Here is a 23,526-nt window from a genome sequence, read left to right as displayed (position 1 = left end):
GTCTCTTGAAAATAACTTTCCCAGTTTAAGGCAGTTACATTTCAGAATCCTCTAAAGCTAAAAATGCCTCTAACTTGCCTGTCTAAACTCAGTCCCTGCTGAGTGCACATTTTAAATTCTGGGAAGCTGGAGAGTCTCTCATATGTGATTTATGTGCATAAAAATGTATCTACAACATACATAAAAGATCATTTCCTTGGGCAAAACAGACAGACACATTTCAGCTTGGTTGACGGAAACGTGACCCACTGACGTATGTAGCACCACACACTCCCAGACTTTTAAATGAAAAGTGTTTTGTCATAATTTAGGGTTTTCTGCTGGCATAATCTTTGGCTGGCCAAATAAAAATACCCACATTAAGAGAAATTTCAAGAAGCCAACTATCTGCTAAGTGCGTGGATACATTAGTAAAAGCATAATTTGCAGTGAATTTTCAAAAGGAATCCACCTGGGTAGTCTCCCTTTGAAAATTCACTTAAAGGTCCAAAAGTGCCTGTTTATTCTACCCCTGCTATTGGTGAGGGCAGAGGAACAAGAGCAAAACTACACATGTGCATTTGAAAATCTGATATTACTTGCACAGTTTACTTCCTCAACCTAAGCACACACCCAGGAATGCCTCATTTTAATACACTAAAAGTACCCACGACTGATCTATTTTTAATCTATTTATATTGGGGCAGATTTTTAAAGTTACGCGCGTGGGGTACATTTGTGCGCGCTACCCAGCGCGCACAAATGTACACCCGATTTTATAACATGCGCGCGCTACTGCGCGCATGTTATAAAATCCCGGGGTTTTTTAAAAGGGGCGGGAGGGGGCGTGATGCGGCGTTTTGGGGGGGGACGTGGGTGTGGTTTTGGCCCGGGGGGCGTTCCAGGGGCGTGGCCGCGGCCTCCGGACCAGCCCCCGGGACCGGAACACGGAGCGGGGCAGCCGGCCGACGCGCGCAGATTTAAGTCTGCTTTTCGCAGGCGTAAATCGTGGAATAAAGGTAAGGGGGGGTTAGATAGGGCCGGGGGGGTGGGTTAGGTAGGGGAAGGGAGGGGAAGGTGGGGGGAGGGCGAAGGAAAGTTCCCTCCGAGGCTGCTCCAAAATCGGAGCGGCCTCGGAGGGAACAGGCAGCGCACGCTGGCTACGTGCGTATCTTATAAAATCCAGCCTACTTTTGTTTGCGCCTGGTGCGCAAACAAAAGTACGCGATCGCGCAATTTTTAAAAATCTACCCTTTTGCGCGCACCGAGCCCTCCAAGGCCGCTCCGAAATCGGAGCGGCCTTGGAGGGAACTTTTTTTTCAGCCTCCCCCCCACCTTCCCCTATCTAACCCAGCCCCAGCCTTCACTAAATCCCCCCCACCTTTGTTCCAAAAGTTATGCGCGCCGGAGCACTCGGCCCCAGCCCTGGACTGCCACCACGCCCATGCCCCCGGCCCCGCCCCGGGACATACGCGCGTCCCGGACTTGCACATGCCGCCGAGCCTATGCAAAATAGGCTCCGCGCGCGCAGGGGTAGGTTTTCGGGGGTTACGCGCTTAACCCTTTGAAAATCTACCCCATTGTGTTTTTGTCAACTCATGTTTTAATATAAGAACTATTGGCCAATCCTGGAAAGGTATGTAAGACATCAAAGACTGACTGAATTGGATTGATTGATATGGGGCATATGTTTCACGCTGAGGGATTCAGCCAGCTAACTCAGTAGTTACCTGGCTATATCGCTTTGAATACTGTCCTCTCAAAAGCTAATGTGGCTACTTTTGTTTAAATGGGAATGTAGAGTGCCTTTCTTTTTTTTTGTATTGAACATTTTTATTGGATAATGCAAAATATATACATGCCATATGAAATGCCTTACAGCGAAGCCCCAAGGGGCAAACCCATTATCCAAAAGTTTTTGTTTTCCCCTCCAAAACCCCTTCCCTCCCCCCCTGCCCCCCCAACAGATCTGGCACATAACACAATCTGTAATATACCAAATGAAGTAATATACACAGGTGGTATAGGTAGAGTGCTTTTCTGATGTCAGTGCCTGCCCATTTCAATTGCTATTTGCTGCAGAAAATGTTTATTTTTTTGGTGGCTCACTTTATTTCATGTTTTCCTTTTATTTAATAGTTTCTCAATTACAAGTCTTTAAAGGCTTGCATATATAATACAGAAACAGATCCAAGTCTAGAATGGTGGTATATAATATACTGTCCTATGTGAGCATAAGGAAAGGCATAGCTCTCCTCCCCAAGCATTCAGCTGCCACAAAAAAATATATATATGAAAAACTAAATCAAATGGCTGTTAGCCAGAAATAAATGGTGTTCAAGACCAAGGTGAAGTGACTAACGTGTGTGATATATACATCTTTAAAACTAGATTTTCATTTAAAAAATCATTTGAATTGAAGATGGAAATAAAGGCCTTGCATGAAGTTATCAGCCTGCATCTTTGGAGCCCTAATAAGGTGGCAAAACTCTTACCCAGAACACTAAAGCCCAGCCCGCTGTAGTCCACCAGTTCTTTCTGCGCTTCCAGCATTACCTGCGGAAAGTCAAGAAGTTCCCATCACAAGAGAATCTTCAATACAATTTCAATGAAACTTTCCCAAAATGTAATGTCTAAAGCATTTTGTCTCTGCATGTTGCTTACCTCAGGTACTATAAACTTTATCAAGACATGTAAGTTCAGACACTAAAGCCCTGTATTGTAGCTTTGCTCCAGTAGGATACTCAAGTTACAGATTCAATTACAAATCTCACTTTTATATGTGACCAGATAACAGTCTGCTTTGCAAGGGTCTAAGATAGGCTGAAGAGACCAATGGTTGGAGTATTCAATTGTGAAACAGGAAAAGTCCTGGAACATGAGCTCAATTCTCCCCCTTTGTCATCCATTCTGTAACCCTGATCAAGTCATTTCATCAATCAAATAAATAAGCCAGCCTGTGTCTCCAGGACCCACTTGAAAACAAAAAATGTTGTTTTTGTCCGATTGTTCTAGTTACAAAAAAGCAAACCAAATATACAGTATATCTTCATTTTACCTTAACCAATATAAAATGACTTGTGAGGCAGGGAATCAAACCCAGTGCTACTTGGGTTTGATTCCCTGCCTCAAGTCTTCTGCTCCCTGGGCTGGCCAGGACAGAGCTGTACTCGTTGCATGATGGTGACACCTAATGGCTAGATTCAGGGCCCATAACTGTGTGGTTCCAGAAGGAGCCCTGGTGCCTGGGCCCCTGTTGCTTTCATGTTTGGAGTAAAGTAAGTTGGGAGGGGATATACAATAGCAAAAATAAATAAATCCCCACCTAATTGCTCATGGTGGTAGATCCCAGCCCTGGCTCCAACTGAGCTACGGCAAAAATATATACATATTTTTAAAATACATCTCTGGTTTGTTTGGTAGGTTACTGGCTAGCTGAAGTGTATGACATGCTCAGAATGCATTTTTCCATCATGAAAAGACTAATAGAGGCTGGTTTTGTTGGGCTTTAACTGTTTAGTGGACCCTTGGGCCGGCCTGCCGGAGACTAGGGCAGTGGTTCTCAACCTTTTTTCTGTCGGGACACACCTGACAGATGGTTCTCACATGCGTGACACACTGACCCATGATCGTCACAGGGCTAGATGTAAAAGTACAGTTTGCATCCACGGGAACCCCCCTGACCCACAATAATGGATGTAAAGCAGAATTATGACATTCCCCATACAACTCACCCTACAAAAAAGATATTCTGGTTCTGGTGTCATCTCAGTAACAGCAACTCAAACTCCTTCTACTTCCAGGCTCAATAGCCCTACTTATGAAAAGACAGCAGTTTACCACCAATGCATGTCCTCTTGAGAAAACACAACAAATAAGACTGATACAAATGCTTACATGCTAGTAAAATATCTCATCTCGGTAACAGACACAGAACCGACCTAACATACTCCCAGGATCTGCAGTAATGCACATAAACTAATCCGCACACAGTTACACCTGTATTATGGAATACACTCAAACAGGAGCAACCCTATCTATGAAAAGGCAACAGTATAAATATTAAATCAGGCCCTAAACACCAATATACCTCTTATTAGGAAAACAGAACTAGCAAGCAGCTATAGATCCCCACACAGAAATAATTGTAAAACTATACTAATAAGCAGAATAAATGTTTCACAACAACTATGAACAGAATAACATCCAACAATTAAAAACTCATAAAAACTATTAAAAATTCTCCAAACACCAATAAAATATTTCAAAAAAAGCAGACACATCACATAATATTAAATAATTAAAATGGCAGTCAATCAAGAAAAATAAACTTAAAAAGCCACCTTTACTTACCCCCCCTCCAGCAGCTCTCCTACTCCCCTTCCATGCAGGCCGTGGCACACACCAGAAGCAGCAGTAGAAGCTAAGCTCTATAACTCATGGTCCTCTTCCTTAGGGCCCATGTCTCTCACACACACACCATATCAGTCATGCCCCCATGACCAGTTTCTGTCTCTCACACACCAATCATCTCCCAAACAGTCTTTGACAAACACACCAGTCACCTTCCTGAACAGTTTCTCTCATGCCATACACACACACAGGCTTCCCACTCCCGTGTTCCACTTACATATATGGGCTTCTCACGCTCATAATCACTTTCTCTTTCTCACACACACTCACCAGTCTCTCACTCCCATGCTTGTTCTCTCCACATGCACAGGCTTCTCATTCCCATAATCACTTTCTTTCTCTCACACACATACACCAGTCACCTGATCTCTCTCATGCATACACACACACAGGCTTCCCACTCCCATGTTCTCTTTCAGATATACAGGCTTCTCACTCCCATGCTGTGTCTCACACACACCCAGGTTTCTCACTCCCATGCTCACTCTTCATATGCACAGGCTTCTCATTCCCATAATACTTTCTTTCTCTCTCATACACACACTAGTCACCTGATCTCTCTCATGCATACACACACAGGCTTCCCACTCCCATGTTCTCTTTCAGATATACAGGCTTCTCACTCCCATGCTGTGTCTCTCACACACCCAGGTTTCTCACTCCCATGCTGTGTCTCACACACACACATACACACAGGTTTCTCACTCCCATGCTCACTCTTCACATGCACAGGCTTCTCATTCCCATAATCACTTTCTCTCTCTGTTACACACACACACACACACACATACACACACCAGTCTCTCTCTCATTTCCATGCTCACTCTCCACGTGCACAGGCTTCTCATTCCCTGAATCACATTCTCTCTCTCTCACATTCACATACACACCAGTCACACCGTCACCTTACCAACCAGTCTCTCTCTCATACATGCACACACACACAGGCTTCCCACTCCCATGCTCTCTCTCACATAATCAGGCTTCTCACATACACCCCCACAACACCAGGCTTCTTACTCCCATGCTTTCTCACATACCCAGATTTCTGCTTTCTCACATGCTTTCTCCCATGCTTTCTCACATACCCAGATTTCTCACTTCCATGCTTTTTCTCTCTCACATACACATACACACACATCAGTCACATCCCTGACTGTCTCACACTCTCACATACACATCAATCATCTCCTTGAGCAGTCACTTTCATTGTCTCTCACATATACACATTCATCATCTCTCTGACCAGTTTCTCTCAATCACACACATGCTCTCGATCAAATACATTCTCTCACACACAGGCTCTCAATCACACACACATTCTCTCACACACTGGCTGGCTGCTTCTCTCTCTTTCTCTCACTCACTCACTTCCTCTCTCTCCCCCCCCCCCAGCACAAATGGTAGCTGCAGCAGCCTCTTCTTCCAGCCCCCGCAGGCCAAGAAGGAAGAATTCCATCGACCACGGGAGGCTTATGCTGCTGTCTCCTTTCTCGATTACCGGCTGCTTCAATTGCTCGGGGGCCGATGCTGCAGCGGCCGCTGCTACTTTATCACGCGGCACGGCTCTTTCTTCTTCCCGCGTATCACTTCCTGTTCCAGGTCACGGCGGGGGGGGGATGCAGGCGCGGGAAGAAGAAAAGGCCAGCCACGGGTGCCACAGCTTCTTTTAGTACTGCTGCCATTCCCACTGGGCTTGAACGTGCTGATAGCCCGGTGGCAACGGCAGCAGGGAAGAAAGAGCAGTGGGAGAGACCGGGAGCACTCGACACACTGGTTGAGAACCGCTGGACTAGGGTAAGGTGGACTATTGTCTCCGTAAGAGAGGGAGCAGGTCGGGAGGCGGACACCAGGCCGGGTGAAGGAGCTGGCCTTCACACAGGGAGCCCGTACTCCCCAGGAGGAGCCTGTGGGAGTCAAGGGATTAGGGCTAGGAGAACAGAAGAGGTGTCTTCACCCTGGAAGCCAAGACTCCCCCGGGAGGAGCCCGGCCGCTGGGACTTAGGCGAGTGAGGACGCTGTGAAGATGAACCAGGATCAAGCAGGTATCTTGGCTGGAACTGAGGCAAGGCGCAGAAGCAGAAACCAGGCTGGGACTGAAGCAGGGTACTGAGGCAGGAACCTGGCTGGAACTGAAGCAGGGTACTGAGGCTGGAACTGAAGCAAGACACAGAAGCAGAAACCAGGCTGGAACGGACACAGGCTACAAGCAAGAAGTTAGCGAACTCCGAGGCACACAGCAACTAGGAACCGCTAGGTAACCTTGATGCAAGGCGTCTGATAGAGGCAGGTGCCGACCTTACATACCCGCCGGCATCTGACGTCACGGGAGCGGGTGAAGCATTGAGTGGCGGGAAAGGGCCTATATCTTCGGCCTCTTTGCGCGAGCACGCGCCTAGGAGGAGGGCAGCTGGCTTGGGCGTCCCGATGGTGTCACCCCTGCGGGGACGCCGCCGAACAGGCCCGGAACCCGGCGAAGCCCTCCAGTGAGACTGGACCCGATGCCAGGAGCCAAGAGGTAAGGCCCCGGTCGCGAGTGCCGCGACCAGGACCGCAACAGGTTTGCCCTGCACCCACCCTTTCTTAGAGGGGCTGCCCGAAGGTCTGTTACGTCTGCCCCTTTGGTAGCCTTGCTCTGATGAAGGAACAGAGCAAAACAGTTTTTATTAGTATTCAGATTCTTTCCAAAACTCACTATGATGTAAAAGTGCATCACAAAAAATATTTAAGCTTGTGGACAGATGATCTAAAAATACCTGTGCTGACCAATCAAAAGAGGGCCATGAAGGAGACCTAGCCATGGCCCTTTTATATACAAGAAGCTTTCATCAATAAAACCAAATGTTATGCCCTTGCTTATAATAGACATAGTGGGAATAGACAAAGTACAGAGGAGGGTGACAAAAATAATAAAGGGAATGGAACGGCTCTCCCGAGAAGCGAGACTATGCAGGTTAGGTCTCTTCAGGTTGGAAAAAGAGATGGCCGAGCGGGTACAAAACAGGTTTATAAAATCATGGTTGGGGTGGAACAAGTAGATAAAGAATGATTATTTACCCTTTCAAATAGTACTAAAACAAGGGGCCACTCATGAAACTACCAACCAGCAGATTTAAAACAAATCACAAAGTCCTTTTTCACTCAGCGCATGTCAAACCAATGGAATCTGCTGCCAGAGGATGTGGTCAAGGCAACGAACATAGCGGGGTTTAAAAAAAGACTTGGACAAGTTCCTGCAGGAAAAGTCCAGGAAGACTAAAGAAAGCTATTGCTGAGTGAATAACAGGAAATAGATCTACTTGATGGGCTCTACCATGTGGATAAGAAAATTACTTCTTACCTGCTAATTTTCGTTCCTGTAGTACTAGGATCAGTCCAGACGGTGGGTTATGTCCCCCGTCCAGCAGATGGAGTCAGAGTAAAACTTCGAGGGTGCTGGTATATAAACTGGTGCACCCTCCTAGATCCTCAGTATCGAGAATATCAAAGCCAAGCCAGAAAAAACTGGACAGACCAAGGATGATGGATCAAGCATGAACTCAACCAAAAGATTGAAACTGTGAACAAATTTATGCAACATGCAATGAGAACTGTCAAACATAACAACACACAAAAACCCCTACCCCCCGAGAGGGAAGGAACAGCGAACAGAAGGACAGTAGAGAATAGTCGAGCAGGTTCATACCGGGTGGGTGTCTGGACTGATCCTAGTACTACAGGAACGAAAATTAGCAGGTAAGAAGTAATTTTCTTTTCCCTGTACGTACAGGATCAGTCCAGACGGTGGGATGTACCAAAGCTTCCCTACACCGGGTGGGTCCCTGAGAACCCTGCTCGAAGTACCCTGTCCCCAAATGAACCAGACTCCGTCCCCGGTACATGGAGTCGGTAGTGTCTGGCAAAAGTGCGGAGAGACTTCCAAGTTGCCGCCCGGCAGATTTCTTGTATGGAGACCAGCTGAGACTCTGCATGGGAAGTGGCCTGGGCTCGCAACGAATGCGCCTTGATACCCACCGGAGGAACCTTCCCGGAACCAATGTAAGCAGCAGCCACCGCCTCCTTGAGCCAGCGAGCGATGGTAGTCTTGGACGCCTGCCGGCCCTTTCTAGCACCAGACCAAAGTACAAAGAGATGGTCGGAGAGTCGAAAGTCATTCGTCACCTCCAGATAGCGAAGAAGCGCTCGTTTGACGTCCAGGCACCGAAGCATCGCAGGGGCGTCTCCTGAGAAGGCTGGAAGTTCCACCACCTGGTTCATGTGAAACGAGGAGACCACCTTAGGCAAGAACGAAGGAACCGTCCGCAGGGAAACCCCGGAGTCCGTGAACCGCAGGAAGGGCTCCCTACATGACAACGCCTGTAGTTCGGAGATACGCCTTGCCGAGGCTATAGCAACCAGGAAAACCGTCTTTAGGGTAACGTCCTTGATGGTAGCGTGACGTAAGGGCTCGAAGGGTAGCTCCCCCAGGGCCCTCAACACCAAGTTGAGATTCCAGGAAGGACAAAGAGGTCGCACCGGCGGCCGCAAGTGTTTAACTCCTCTGAGGAACCGGGAGATATCCGGATGAGACGACGGATCCGGCCTACCTGAGGCGCGAGCCAAGGATGCGAGGGCTGACATCTGCACTCGGAGCGAATTGTAGGAAAGGCCCTTTTTCCAGCCCATCCTGCAAGAACGCCAAGATGTGATGGCGGGAAGCTGCGGTCGCGGGGGTCCCCCGCGCCGAGCACCAAACTTCAAATACCTTCCAGACCCTCACGTAGGCGACAGACGTGGAAGTCTTACGCGCCCTGAGAAGTGTGTCCACCACGGGAATAGCGTAGCCCCTGTTCAGGAGTGCCCTCCTCTCAAAAGCCACGCCGCAAGACAGAAGGGTTCCGCCTGCTCCAAAAATACTGGACCCTGATGCAGAAGCCGTGGAAGGTGCGCGAGTCTGAGTGGACCGTCCACCGACACGCCGAGCAGGTCCGCAAACCACGGGCGCCGTGGCCATTCTGGAGCCACAATGATGACCTGACCGTGGTGCCGTTCCACCCTCCGAATCACCTTTCCCACCAGTGGCCAGGGTGGAAAGACATAAAGTAGGATCTGAGTGGGCCAGGGGAGAGCCAGAGCATCGACACCTTCCGCGCCGCGCTCCCTTCTGCGGCTGAAGAACCGAGGAGCTTTTGCATTGGCGGCGGACGCCATGAGATCCATCGCCGGTGTCCCCCACCGACTGGAGATCAGCGACATCGCTTCGTCGGAGAGTGACCACTCCCCCGGGTCCAACGCTTGACGACTCAGGAAGTCTGCTTGAATGTTGTCCACCCCGGCAATGTGAGATGCCGCCAGCTGATTCAAGAAACGCTCTGCCCACGCCATCAGGCGCGCGGCCTCCCACGCGACCAGTTGGCTCCTGGTGCCCCCCTGACGGTTGATGTAGGCCACCGTCGTCGCATTGTCTGAGAGAACTCGAACCGCGCGCCCCTTGAGCAGCGGCAGAAACTGCACCAGGGCTAGGCGAACCGCCCTCGTCTCCAGGCGGTTGATTGACCAGGTAGACTGATCCCCCGTCCACGTGCCTTGAGCCGAGCTTCGGAGACACACTGCTCCCCAACCGGACAGACTTGCATCGGTAGTGACCACTACCCAGTCCGGCGTTTCCAGGGAACATCCTTGAGCTAGGTTCCTGGGGTCCAGCCACCACTCCAGGCTGGACCGAGCAGTCTGGGGAAGTGGGAGAATCGCCTGGTAATCCTGGGAGACTGGTTTCCATCTCGAGAGTAGGGCCATTTGCAGGGGCCGCAGGTGTGCAAAAGCCCAGGGAACCAGGCTGATCGCAAACGCCATGGAACCCAGGACTTGAAGATAGTCTCTCGCCGTGTGTGTCGGGAGAGACGCAAACCGGGTGATTTGATCCCGCAGCGCTTGAGCCTTGTCCGGACGCAGGAAGACCTTGCCCAGAGCCGTGTCGAACCGCGCCCCCAGAAAATCCAGCTGTTGGGCCGGCCGCAGACTGCTCTTGCTGAAGTTCACCACCCAGCCGAGTGACTGAAGGAAAGACACCACCCTGTCGACCGCCGCCTGTCCCTGAGACAGGGATTTCGCGCGAATGAGCCAGTCGTCCAAGTAAGGGTGAACCAGAATGCCTTCCTTCCGGAGTGCGGCCGCTACCACCACCATGATCTTTGTGAAGGTTCTGGGCGCGGTTGCCAGGCCGAATGGTAGCGCCTGGAACTGAAAATGTCGACCCAAGATCTTGAAACGAAGGAATCTGTGATGAGCCGGATGAATAGGGATATGTAGATAGGCCTCTGTGAGGTCGAGGGAAGCTAGGAACTCCCCTTGATGCACCGCCGCAATGACAGAGCGGAGTGTTTCCATACGAAACTTGGAGACCCGGAGCACCTTGTTGATTTCCTTGAGGTCCAGAATGGGACGAAAGGCTCCGTCCTTTTTGGGAACCACGAAGTAAATGGAATAGTGCCCCGAGCCCACCTCTCCTAAGGGGACGGGCGAGATGGCTCCCAGGGTCAGCAGCCTGTCCAGCGTGTGTTGCACTCCCTGTCGCTTGAGACTTGACCCGCAGGGGGAGAAGACGAATCGATCCTTGGGAGGCCGCACAAATTCCAACGCGTAACCGTCTCTTACAATATCCAGGACCCACCGGTCCGTGGTGATGTCGGTCCATTCCTCGCGAAACAAAGCGATGCGACCTCCAATCCGGGGCAGCGAGGAGTGGACTGGCCTGACATCATTGTGAAGGCTTGCCGGAGGCTCCCTGGGAAGAGGAGTCCCTGGCCGGTCTGCGCCCTCGAAAGGGCCGCGTCCACGTCTGCGACCTGGTGGAAGGCGTCCTAGGGCTCTGTGTCCTGGAGCCTCGGTACCGCCTCTGGGCGCGGTAACGATTCCTGGCATTCCCAGAGTATGATCGAAAACCACGCTGCCGGTCCTCAGGCAACCTGTGGACCGAATTTTCCCCCAGGGTCTTGATGATCTCATCGAGGTCTTCTCCAAAGAGAAACCTGCCCTTGAAGGGCAGAGCTCCCAGGCTCGCCTTGGAGGAGGCGTCCGCCGCCCAATTCCTGAGCCACAGAAGTCTTCTGGCAGAGACGGCCGAAGCCATGGTCCTGGCCAGGACCCTCAGCAGGTCGTGCAGGGAATCCGCCCCGTAAGCAATGACCGCCTCCAGACGGTCAGCCTGAGCCGCCTCCTCAGGCGGTAACTGCTGAGAGGTGAGGAGCTGTTGGACCCATCGAAGCCCGGCTCTCTGCGTCAGCGAACCGCAGATGGCCGCCCGGACCCCCAGCGCCGAGACTTCGAAGATCTTCTTGAGGGCGACCTCCAGCTTTCTATCCGAAACATCTCGCAGTGCGGTGCCTCCTGTGACTGGGATGGTAGTTCTCTTGGTGACGGCAGACACCGCTGAATCAACCTTGGGGACCCGGAGCAGGTCCAGAAAGTCCCCCGGAAGCGGATAGAGCTTGTCCATCGCCCTGCCGACCCGAAGGGACGCCTCCGGGTTATTCCATTCCCGCACCAGAAGATGGAGAAATGAATCATGAATGGGAAATGTCTTCGCTATGGGACGCAGACCCGCCAATACAGGGTCACCCTTGGAGGTAGCCGAAGCCACGGAGGGAGCCGGGGGCCCTGGGGGTTCCACGGGAGGGTCGAGGTCCAATTCCTTGAGAACGTGTGGGAGAAGATCCGCCAATTCATCCTGGCGGAAGATGCGAAGGACCCTCGGATCATCACATTCCAGATGCGCTGATAAGGCCAAATCGTCATCCACCTGTAACAGTGGGTCGCCCCCGAGGTTCGGCGAGGGTGACGGGCCCCCCAGGGAGAGTGGTATACTCAGGGGCAACCTGGTGCCGCCCCCTCCGGTCCCCGGTACCGCAGCCGTAACCCCCGAGGGCCTTGGAACCTTGGCGGGAGGAGGAGCGAGAGCTGCCCCCCCCTGAGGGCTCAGGCTCTGTAAATACGCCTGGTGCATCAGCACCACAAAGTCCGCTGAAAAACTGAGCGGACCCGCCGAGGGAGGGGGCAGGGGGTCCCTGGGGAGTCCGGATGTGGAAGGCAGAGGCCCCGAATCTGAGGTCGGGGGGGCGGACGGCAAAACATCTTCAGTGAGCTCCTCCGCGTCCGAGTCCGCGCTGCATTCCAGGTCTAAGATGGCCGCCGCTCCCGCCAAAGACGGGGGCGGGGCTAGCCCTCGAGGCCCGCGGCGCTCCGGGCGCGGCGGCGAAATTGTCGGCGGGGCAGCGCTCGTCTCCCCCCCGGGGAGACAACGCCCGCATGGACCGTCCCTCGAAGCGCCCTGGCCCGGGCCGCCGCAGGACGGGCAGCGCGCGCGGGCTAAGTTGGGTGTAGCACGCCGGGAGGAGCCCCCCCCTCGGGAAAGCCTAAGATCGCGGCGCGGGAAGAGCGGGCTCGCCGTGCCCTTGGACACTCGCCCAAACACTCTCAACCCCGGGGACGGCAGGGGAATGGGACCTCCGTGCCGCCTGCAGCCCTGGGGAATGAAGCGTCGCAGGGCCGCGGGGGAGGTGAGCCGCCGCAACGGAAAGGAGGGGAGAGGCTGGCCCCACCAGCATCCACCTCAGAAGGCGTCCAAAACCTGCGCTGAAAGGAAAAATTAACACAAACTGAGAAAAACTACCCCCAAGCTTACCCCTGAAGATCACAGGAAGAGATAAATGAGGTAAGAGGCAGTCCTTATGGCAGGCTGAGCAGGGGAGCCAAGAACCCCGGCTCCCTTCTGACAGGAACAAAAGTCTTTTTTTTTTTTTTTTTTTTTTTTTTTAAATAACTTGATCCATCAGTGAAAGAGAGAATAATAATATAGATAAATGTAGAGTAATAAACCCTAAGTTGGGGAAACAACGAGATCCCCTCTCACATCTGCTGGAGTCAGAGAGATACTGAGGATCTAGGAGGGTGCACCAGTTTATATACCAGCACCCTCGAAGTTTTACTCTGACTCCATCTGCTGGACGGGGGACATAACCCACCGTCTGGACTGATCCTGTACGTACAGGGAATGGCCATTGTTGGAGACAGGATGTTGGGCTTAACAGACCTTGGGTCTGACCCAGCATGGCATTTCTTATGTTCTTATTAAAATGTTAGCTGTATTAGTGACAAGACATTTGTAGTGTCATAAAAGAGGGGTAATATAAACAGGGAACTGTACTATACAATAGGAAGAGCATTATGAACTTGATTAATAATATTAGCAGTCAAAATTTCACTGGAGTAAGCAATAACCACTTATTAAACCAAAGCAGATAATTGCAGGGAAGGGCAGCAATGCCAGGGCAAGAACAAATCCATTTGGAGACGCTCCCCGTGAACAAATCAAACAGGCAGCACTAATGAAAACAGCAGACTCTACCCACTTGTAGCAGAGATGCTGAGCGCTAGCACAGACTTCGTCTGCCTTATACACAGGGTTGCTTGAGAGCAGATTGCTGACGCAACTCTCCCCAGCATGGATTTTTCCAGATGTGCACCTAAATAATGTCTCAGTGCTGTGGGAACAAGGGAGTAAAACAGCATGCAATCCATTCATCCCCTATTGCAGCTACCAAAATTTATGCTACCTTATCAGAATTAGACCACCCTGATTTCGATTACACTAGGAAACCCATTTACGCCCTCAGAAAAATGCAAATATACTTTACTGCAATCACTCCCTAAACTGACACCTTCGAATGCTGTAGATAGTCTCTGGTGAAACTGAACCTCAGTGATTGAATGGATGCTAAGCATTATTCCTGCACATTGAATACTTGCATATTTCACTGAAGCAGACTAGATGGAAATGCTTTAAACACGGAACTGGATGCAGATTCTGAAGGGAGAAACTGAACAAAGATGGGGGAGGGGGTTTCTATACCGCCAGACACTCTTGGAAGGACATGAGACCCTGGGGTTTCATCATCTTTTGCAGAGGAAAAGGGATGCATGCAGAAGGAAAATGATAGTAGGAGAGAGGCCCGCTGGATGCAAATGTTCAGGATGACAGCACGAGCATGCAGATGAAACGTGACAGTATGAGAGAACTCAGAGGGAAGGCTGGCTGACAACACTCACAGAAGGGGGAATCTTGGCTGGTCCTGCTCCGAAGTTGATAACTTGTCTTCTCGTCTCCATGGCTGAGGGATCCCCACTCTTCCTCCTCTGCTCCGGACTGAGCAGACTGTGGATTCACGTCCGCCGAATAAAAAACAAAAACCATGCAGATTTCGCTGCAGTTTTTCCCCAGAGCCTTAGCTCACGCTGCAATTAAGCATAAGCACCGGGCTGTTTCCGATTGGCTTATGTCGCATGGTGATTTTTATTGCCAAAATCGGATTGGCTGCGTTGCATTGGTCCCTCCTGCCATTGGATGAGAGTCCACGAGCTCAACGCGTGATCACCTACTCCCGATGCAAAGTTGCTTTGCGGTTGCATCATGCAGCAACAAAGTGACACATTTGAGAGCCGTGGAGACAAATCGCGAAGCATCCCTGCGCTTTCTGCCTTTCTCGGCCTCAGAGCTGCCAGCGGCACTGACTAATCCTTGCTGTGTTTCAGATCAGTCTGAGTTATTGCATGTAGTGACAGATTTTTTAATTTTGCTGCCTCTAGACACTGTTCACACCCTTCTCGCCCCATAAGGTTGGAAAACGGGGCAGAATATATAAGTTGCACCCACCCAAGTTTCCTGTGGTAGCTCAGGAAAAAGTCTGCAGCACATTGATGAATGTTTACATTTTCTATTTTTATTCCAGCAAAAACTGCCTGGAGTTGCTCGGGTTGTTTGGTCCATAACAGTTATTAATTTTAAAATCAAACAAAAGTGAAAATGATAAATGTTGATTTATTTTTTTAAGTCCCTGAATGAAATCCGTTTTGAAGTGCCTGAAAAATCAGAATGTAAATAAATAAAAATATATATACAATATAGGCAGGAGCCAAAATGGTGGCTCACTGAAAGGACATGAGTTTTGACCTCCCTTTCTGTTTTTTTGTTTCTTTTTCTTTTTAAATATTGCCTCATACTAAAAGGAAAGGCAGGATCAGGGAGATTTCCCCAGCTTCTTCCTTAATCGATCACCTGCAAAAGGAGATTATTGGGTTCCTTACCTCAAATTCACAAAATCCTCCAGGAGCCAGTTCCTTAGCGGTGGATGCCAGTGAGCGGGTGGCCCCATTGAAATATCCTTCAGCCCTACAGTGCCGATAGCCCCTTCCCCTCCTTTCCGGATGACATCAGTGGGGGAAGCTTCGCTGCTGCACAGCTTGATTAGTGGGTCAGCTCAGGTGACTTCTGGAGAGGCTCTGTCCCCCAATATTGCAAAACCTGTGCTGGGAAAGGTGGAAGAGGTTATCCTCTTGTGAGGCTGAAGAAGGGATCTGGTGGTGTCTGAAGAAGACACTGTGTGCCTGCCTGTTGGTGTGTGTGTGTGTGTGCCTCTGTGTGTGTGCCTGTAGAAGACGCTGTGTGTGTGAAAGCATGTGTGTGTTTGTGGTGTGTGTGTGTGCATGCCTGTATGTGTGTGACAGGGCTTTGCAGACAAAGCATAGTCAGGCCAATGCAATATCGGCACATCCACCTCTCCTGGGTGCTCGATGCAATAGTTGCATGAGCTGCTGTGCTAAAAGGGACGTGCAATGGGTAATAATTTGTGCGTTCTTAGTGCTCTGAATCGGGCGCCCCCAACAGTCTGGCCAGAGCTCCTGCCCCACTCCCAGCAAGGCTGTTCCTGATTGGTCCTTTTCACAGACATTTGTCAGAGAAAGGCCCAGTCTCCTTTCAGGACAGCTTTCTGAAAGAGATTGGTTCTTTTACTAACATGTGACAGTGAATGGACCAATCGGCAGTAAGTGGAGTGAATAAATTAATATTACTGCCAGCAGGGGTTCTAATTGGGCTAGACCTTAGGGAATAGCTACTGCTATTAATTGCATCAGTAGCATGGGATCTTCTTGGTGTTTGGGTAATTGCCAGGTTCTTGTAGCCTGGTTTGGCCTCTGTTGGAAACAGGATGCTGGGGTTGATGGACCCCTGGTCTGACCCAGCATGGCAATTTCTTATGTTCTTATAATGCTGCTTTATTTGGTTCCCCCTATGAGGAATCGCAGCAAGCAGGGTTTGTTTTTTTGTTTTTTTTGTTGAGCCCTTGAGCGCTGTAAGATTCTTCTTTCTGTGGTTCCTCCTGCTTAGTAGAAAAGGGAAGTGATTATCCCCTTGTACAGGTCCTTGGTGAGGCCTCACTTGGAGTACTGTGTTCAGTTCTGGAGACCATATCTCCAAAGAGACAGAGACAAGATGGAGGCGGTCCAGAGAAGGGCGACCAAAAAGGTGGAGGGTCTTCATCGAATGACTTACGAGGAAAGATTGAAGAATCTAAATATGTACACCCTGGAGGAAAGGAAGAGCAGAGGTGATATGATACAGACTTTCAGATACTTGAAAGATTTTAATGATACAAAGACAAACCTTTTCCGTCAGAAAAAAATCAACAGAACCAGGGGTCACAATTTGAAGCTCCAGGGAGGAAGACTCAGAACCAATGTCAGGAAGTATTTCTTCACGGAAAGGGTGGTGGATGCCTGGCATGCCCTTCTGGAGGAAGTGGTGAAGACCAGAACTGTGAAGGACTTCAAAGGGGCGTGGGATAAACACTGTGGATCCATAAGTCTAGAGGTCGTGAATGAAGAGTGGGTGGCTCGCGGGAATGACAGCTACTACCTGGAGATAATACCCTTATTCAATAAACATACACACGGTTAATGCGACTCCAACATTGCTCTAAGCTTCAATGGCAAGAGGAAACGTGGAAAAAAGGATTTGCATTCACAAAAAAGCGGGGAGTAGCTTGCTTGTTACGGCGGTTACTACCCCAAACCAAATAAGCCTGATACTTCACTTTCAATGCATATCCAGCATAGCTCTCTGCTTCAACGGCAGGGGGAATGAAGAAAAGTGGATCTATATACAGACAACATCCAACAAGGACTGAATTTCATAGTCTGGGTAAACAAATAAGCATGGGTGTAGCTTGCTTATTGTGGCGGTCACTACCCCTAACTAATTAAGCTAGATATTTCACTTAGATGCAGTTCCAACACTGCTCTCTACATTAATGGTGGGGGTGGAAGGGAAATAGAACCAAAAGGTTTCTAAGAGCCAAGAGTAACAGATAAGTATGAGAAAAAAAAAAGTGCGAAACTTGCTGGGCAGAATGGATGGGCCGTTTGGTCTTCTTCTGCCGTCATTTCTATGTTTCTATGTATCACGACAATACTAATAGGAGGAATCACAGAAAGCAGGATTTTTTGGGGGGTTTTTGTGAGTCCTTGAGCATGGCAGGCATTAAATTTGCCGCATTAAAATGGGCGCCTTGGCCATGCGGCAAATTTTAGCATCGCGGGGTAATAGCTATTCCCTGTACATACCCGGATCAGTCCAGAATCCTGGGTTTTGCCTCCCCTCCAGCAGATGGAGACAGAGAAGTTTTAATGGACTCCGTCCTATACCCCTGAGGTGCCAGAGACAGAGAAATACTGACAGACTCTAGGTCTGTCAGTATGGTGGAGGTGCAAAACCTTTATTCTGGGTTTAGTGTTAGGTTTTTAGCTTTGTTGGTATTCGTTCCTTAGGAATCTTAAAAAAAGAAAGGACAAGGATTTAGTAAAAAAAAAAAAGAGAGAAGATGTCTCTTTAAGTCTCCCAGGGGGTTGTTAGGTCCTGGTGGGACCATCCCCCCTGGTAAAAGAGGCTCTGGAGCAGAGAGTTGGGAGCCCTGTAATTGCCCGCGGCTGAGGGTGATACTGGGGAGCCCGGTTCACTCACCCTCTGAAGATCTGCACACAGGACAAAACAATGCTGAGGTGATTTATTTAACTTCTGAGCCAGCCTAGTGGTCTCTTTCGGCCCTCCTTCCTTCCAACACCGTTTTTGCCGTCCTTATCAATTCCTACGAGCTCCTGGGGTCTTGGTCGCGCTGGTTCTTTTTTCGTGCCCCAATCCTAATTTAGCTCGGGGATCATGCCGCATGGTGCGGACTGCGGGCCTGAGTTTGTACCGGGTGCTTGTTGGGAGGGGAAGGCTCTTCAGGGAAACTGATTCCAGCGAAATCGCATTGCAGCAGCTCTAAAGCACGCAGGGACTCTGGGAGGGCAAAATTGCTGTGGCAGCCTCAGGACCCTTTTCTTCTCAGTGCAGGTACTGAAGCCTTACTGCGAACATTCAGAGAGCAGGAGAAGGCTGCCCTGGGGGAGAGGAGCTTTCCGCCACCTCTTTCGCTGCGTCCTGCTGCCCCTGGGGGGGCGACTTGCAGGCAGCGCAGATCTCTTCCTCAGAGGAGGAACAGGGAAAGGACTCGGATGAGTCTTCTTCCTCGTTCTCCTCCGATTTTGTTTTGTTGCTGCATAAAACCTTCAAAGCACGAAAAGCAGCAAAGAGCCAGGGTACTAAGGTACCCCATGAGGTCCCGCTATCACTGGGGGCTGGGACAGGAGCTTCATCATTCCACAAGCGTACCAAGTCACACAGTGGCATAGAAGCCCCCAAGAGTAAACGCCCTCTCCGGTCCTTTTCCTGTCAGATGGACAGTTCAGATACGAACGGGGTGTATGAAGGCGAGTCTCCTCCTCAAACCCCTGGTGAGGGACCGGATGCGGATCAGGATCACCAGCTCCAGCCGGACAAGCCAGTAGATACGCCTTTAGTGGAGGGCGATGATCCCAAAGTGGTCCGTCCGCCTGTTCAGAAAGGATGAGGTAGGTCCACTTATCCCAGCCTTTCTGGAGGAGCTGGGCATTGAGGTTCCTCTGGAGGGCTCACGGTTTGGGGCTATGGATCCGGTGATGGTGAGCCTCAGGGGTCCAGCTCGATCTTTTCCATTTCATATGTTGGTTATGGATCTTTTGTTTAAGGAGTGGGACACTCCGGACCTTGGTTTAAAGGTAAGTTGGGCTATGGACAAGTTATACCCGCTTCCGGAGGAAGCGCTGGACCTCCTTAAGGTCCCTAAGGAGGACGCCGCGGTGTCGGCAGTGACCAGGAAAACCACCATCCCGGTAACAGGAGCCACTGCCCTGAAGGATTTGCAGGATCGCCAATTGGATTTGCAGCTTAAAATGATTTTTGAGGTTTTGGCCCTAGGAGTCTGGGCAGCTATGTGCAGCAATTTTGCGCTGCGAGCCAGTCTCCGCTAGGTTCAGGATTTGCAAGCCACAGCATCTCTTTCTGCAAGTGAGGCGGTGCAAACAGGGCACCTGGAGGTGGCAGTTGCTTTCAGTGCTGACGCGCTTTATGATCTATTGCGGACCTCTGGCAGGAATATGGTCTCGGCCGTGTCAGCCCGCAGGCTCCTCTGGCTTAGACACAAGGCTGCGGATGTTTCCTCTAAGGCTCAACTGAGTTCCTTACCCTTCAAGTGTAAGCTGCTTTTCGGGCAACAATTGGAGGACATGATAAAATCTCTGGGGGAAAATAAAGTCCATAGGTTGCCGGAGGATAGACCCAGGACGAGAGGATCCTTTCTTCAATGGGCGAGATTTTGGAGAAATCGCCGGTTTCGGTCTTCACGTTCCGCCGGTTTGTCCTTTTGACAGGGTCCCGGCCGCCAATCTTCTTGGAATCAGTCCTTTTGAGGGTGCCGGCCTGCCAGAGATGGAGCCCCACAATCTCATGGGGGTCCCAAGTCAGCGCAATGAAGCGAGGCCGGTCCACTCTTCCGTCCCAAGAATAGGGGGGAGGTTATTCCTTTTTCTAGAAGAGTGGACCAACTTAACCTCAGATCAGTTGGTCCTCAGTATAGTAGAACACGGTTACGCGTTAGATTTTGCTCAGCCGATCCACGAGTGGTACATGGTTTCCCCATGCGGGTACCACCGAAAACGCCGGGTGGTACAGGACACTCTGTGGCGGTTACAGGACCTAGGCACCATAGTTCTGGTACCCGCAGGAGAGCTCAGGCAAGTGTGCTACTCCACCTACTTCGTGGTGCCCAAGAAGGAGGGCACCTTCTATCCCATCCTAGACTTAAAGATAGTCAATCGGATTCTAAAGGTGCCTCGTTTTCGGATGGAAACTCTTCGCTCGGTGATAGCATCTATACACAAAGGGGAATTCCTAGCATCTCTAGATCTGACAGAAGCTTACTTGCACATTCCTATATGCCTGGATCATCAGAAATGTCTGCAGTTTGCGATCCTGGGGCATTATTTGAAATTTTGCATGCTACTGTTCAGTCTGGCGACGGCACACAGAGTCTTCACCAAGGTGATGGTGGTTGTGGCAATGGCCCTGCGAAAGGAGGGGATTTTGGTACACCCCTACCTGGACGATTGGCTGATTCGAGCGAAGTCAGAACACCTTTGCAGGGCAGCGGTGCAGAGAGTGTTACAGATGTTGAGCTTGTTGGGTTAGGTGGTCAACCCCGACAAGAGTCACCTGGTTCCCTCCCAGTCCTTGGAGTTTTTGGGTGCTCGGTTCGACATGATCTTGGGAAAGGTTTTCCTTACCGAGGAAAGATAGTCCAAGCTTCTCACTCAGGTGGAGTCCTTGTGATCCATGCCTTGTCCCAGGGTCTGGGATTATTTGCAGGTACTTGGTTCGATGGCTTCCACTCTTGCTTTCAACTTACCTAGTTCAGGGCCGTCCGATTCCGGTCGGTCTCCGGGCTCATTCTACTAGATTGCAGGTGACTTCATGGGCAGAATGTCAGCAGGTGTCGCTGCAGGAGATTTGTCGAGCAGCTCCGTGGAAATCTCCGCACACGTTTGCTAGGCATTACCATCTAGATGTCCGGGCCCCAGAGCCCGGTTCCTTCGGGGCCAGTGTTCTCCGAGCGGGACTCTCTCAGTCCCACCCTGGTTAGGGAAGCTTTGATACATCCCAGGAGTCTGGACTGATCCGGGTATGTTCAGGGAAAGGAAACTTGGTCCTTACCTGCTAGTTTTCGTTCCTGTAGTACCATGGATCAGTCCAGAGTCCCACCCATGGGGAAATGTAGAGTCCGCTCGGCCGGTTGATGTTCATATTCTGCAGATTTATTCAATGCATTTTGATATTGTGCACCCACCTTCAAAGGGTAAGAGAATGCGCAAATTTTTGTTCATGTTACCAGTTTTCATTTCCTCTGCTCTACTTGTGGGGGGGGGGAGGGGGAATTTTGGTTGTACTAGTTTTACATTTCTCTGCTTGGGTACATTGTAATACTGACAGACTCTAGGTGGCACCTCAGGGGTATAGGATGGAGTCTGTTAAAACTTCTCTGTCTCCATCTGCTGGAGGGGAGGCAAAACCTAGGAGTCTGGACTGATCCATGGTGCTACAGGAACGAAAATTAGCAGGTAAGGACCAATTTTCCTATAGCCTCATCTACATGGAATTTGCATGTGATGAGTGCTATTAGCTATGCACTCGATTGGACTTGTGTTTTGGCGCACTAATCCCCATTTTGCATCGGGGGTTATTTTAGCGCATCCAATAGAGTGTTACCCAGTGCACTAGCATGAGCGCATTATATATGTATTATATATATATATATATATAAAGTAGTTTTACAACCTTGCTTGTGTCTATGTAATTGTACTTTCTATATAGGGAGGAGATCTCAGGAATGGGAAAAGAAGGTGAGAGGATCAGGCATGGGGAGAAGAAGGGAAGAGGACCAAGAATAGGGGAAGGGGAAGGTGAGAGGATTGTGGATAGGGGAGGAGTGTAAAAAGGAAAGAAGACAGGGTGGGGAGGCGAGGGATAGAGGACAGGGGAGATGGGGGAAGATTGAGGAAAAGGGTGGGGGAGAGATCAGAGATTATATGGGGGGAAGAAGAAGTACTGGAATTGAGGAAGGGGAGTCAGAGGGGTTGGGGGTGTGATCCAGGATCTGGGGATAAGGGAAAGGTAGGAAGGAATGGAGGCGCCAGGATATGGGAATATAATCCAAAATCCAAAATCAAGGGAAAGAAAATCTGAATTGTGCTGGGGGTATTGGTAGTGGTAGTGTTGGTGGGAGGTGGGGGAAAGTAGTTAGAAGATCTGGCTTTTATAAGTTGCAAATTTTGTGTGGTTTGAAAAACCTTCTTGATAAAACAGATTTTCAGACTGTTGTACAGGCTTCTATTATGCCTCTGGTCGACTACTGTAATTCTATCTCTGTTGTCCTCCTGGCAGTGACACTCAAGCCATTGCAACAGTTGCTTAATTAAGCTGCTCGATTAATTTCTGGAAGCAAATGTAGGGACCATATTTCATCAGTCCTGACTGATCTCCATTGGTATAACAATTTTCAGTCTAATTTCCTCTTCAGATTTTCCATGGTGAAATGCTCTCTTATGTGTCTACTGTCCCTCATGTCAGCTGAGGTCATCAGAGAGGGCTCTTAGAGATAGTAACTATGCAGCATGCTCGGCTTGTTACCATAAGGGACTGTGGGTTTTTTTTTTTTATTGTGGCTCCTATCTTTTGGAATTCTCTTCCAGAGGCTCTGCGCTTGGCAGATAGCATGGAGACATTAAAGACCCTGCTTAAAACGTTCCTGTTTGGACAGGCCTATTATATCTTTTGAAAGACCGTATCTTCAAGACCGTATCTTCAAAAAGACAAAGACAAGATGGAGGCGGTACAGAGAAGGGCTACCAGGAAGGTGGAGGATCTTCATCGGATGACGTACGAGGAGAGATTGAAGAATCTAAATATGTACACCCTGGAGGAAAGGAAGAGCAGAGATGATATGATACAGACTTTAAGATACTTGAAAGGTGTTAATGATCCAAAGACAACGACAAACCTTTTCCGTAGGAAAAAAATCAGCAGAACCAGGGGTCACGATTTGAAGCTCCAGGGAGGAAGATTCAGAACCAATGTCAGGAAGTATTTCTTCACGGAGAGGGTGGTGGATGCCTGGAATGCCCTTCCGGAGGATGTGGTGAAGACCAGAACTGTGAAGGACTTCAAAGGGGCGTGGGATAAACATTGTGGATCCATAAAGTCAAGAGGCCGCCAATGAAGAGTGGGTGACTCGCCAGAATGATGGCTACTGCCTGGAGACAATACCCTTATTAAATAAACATACACATGCTTACTGTGACTCCAACATCGCTCTAAGCTTCAACAGCAAGAGGAAATGTGGAAAAAAGGATTCA

General features: G+C 50.0%; 1 protein-coding gene across 1 annotated transcript in view; it reads right to left on the bottom strand.

Moving 5' to 3' along the window:
* Positions 1-14,686, bottom strand: part of PSAT1 (phosphoserine aminotransferase 1) — a 101,458-nt gene extending 86,772 nt beyond the window's left edge. Inside the window, exons 1-2 of the mRNA XM_029615727.1 lie at positions 14,476-14,686; positions 2,475-2,535 (exon numbers count right to left, since the gene is read on the bottom strand). Coding sequence (XP_029471587.1) covers positions 2,475-2,535; positions 14,476-14,535 — 121 coding nt within the window. The 5' untranslated portion in view covers positions 14,536-14,686. The remainder of the gene's footprint in view (positions 1-2,474; positions 2,536-14,475) is intronic.
* Between the last annotated feature and the right edge of the window lie 8,840 nt (positions 14,687-23,526).

This window comes from Rhinatrema bivittatum, chromosome 9 (genome assembly GCF_901001135.1).
Source record: "Rhinatrema bivittatum chromosome 9, aRhiBiv1.1, whole genome shotgun sequence".
NCBI lineage: Eukaryota > Metazoa > Chordata > Amphibia > Gymnophiona > Rhinatrematidae > Rhinatrema > Rhinatrema bivittatum.
The sequence above is the reverse complement of the archived record's forward strand: the minus strand, read 5'-3'. Positions and strand labels throughout refer to the sequence as shown.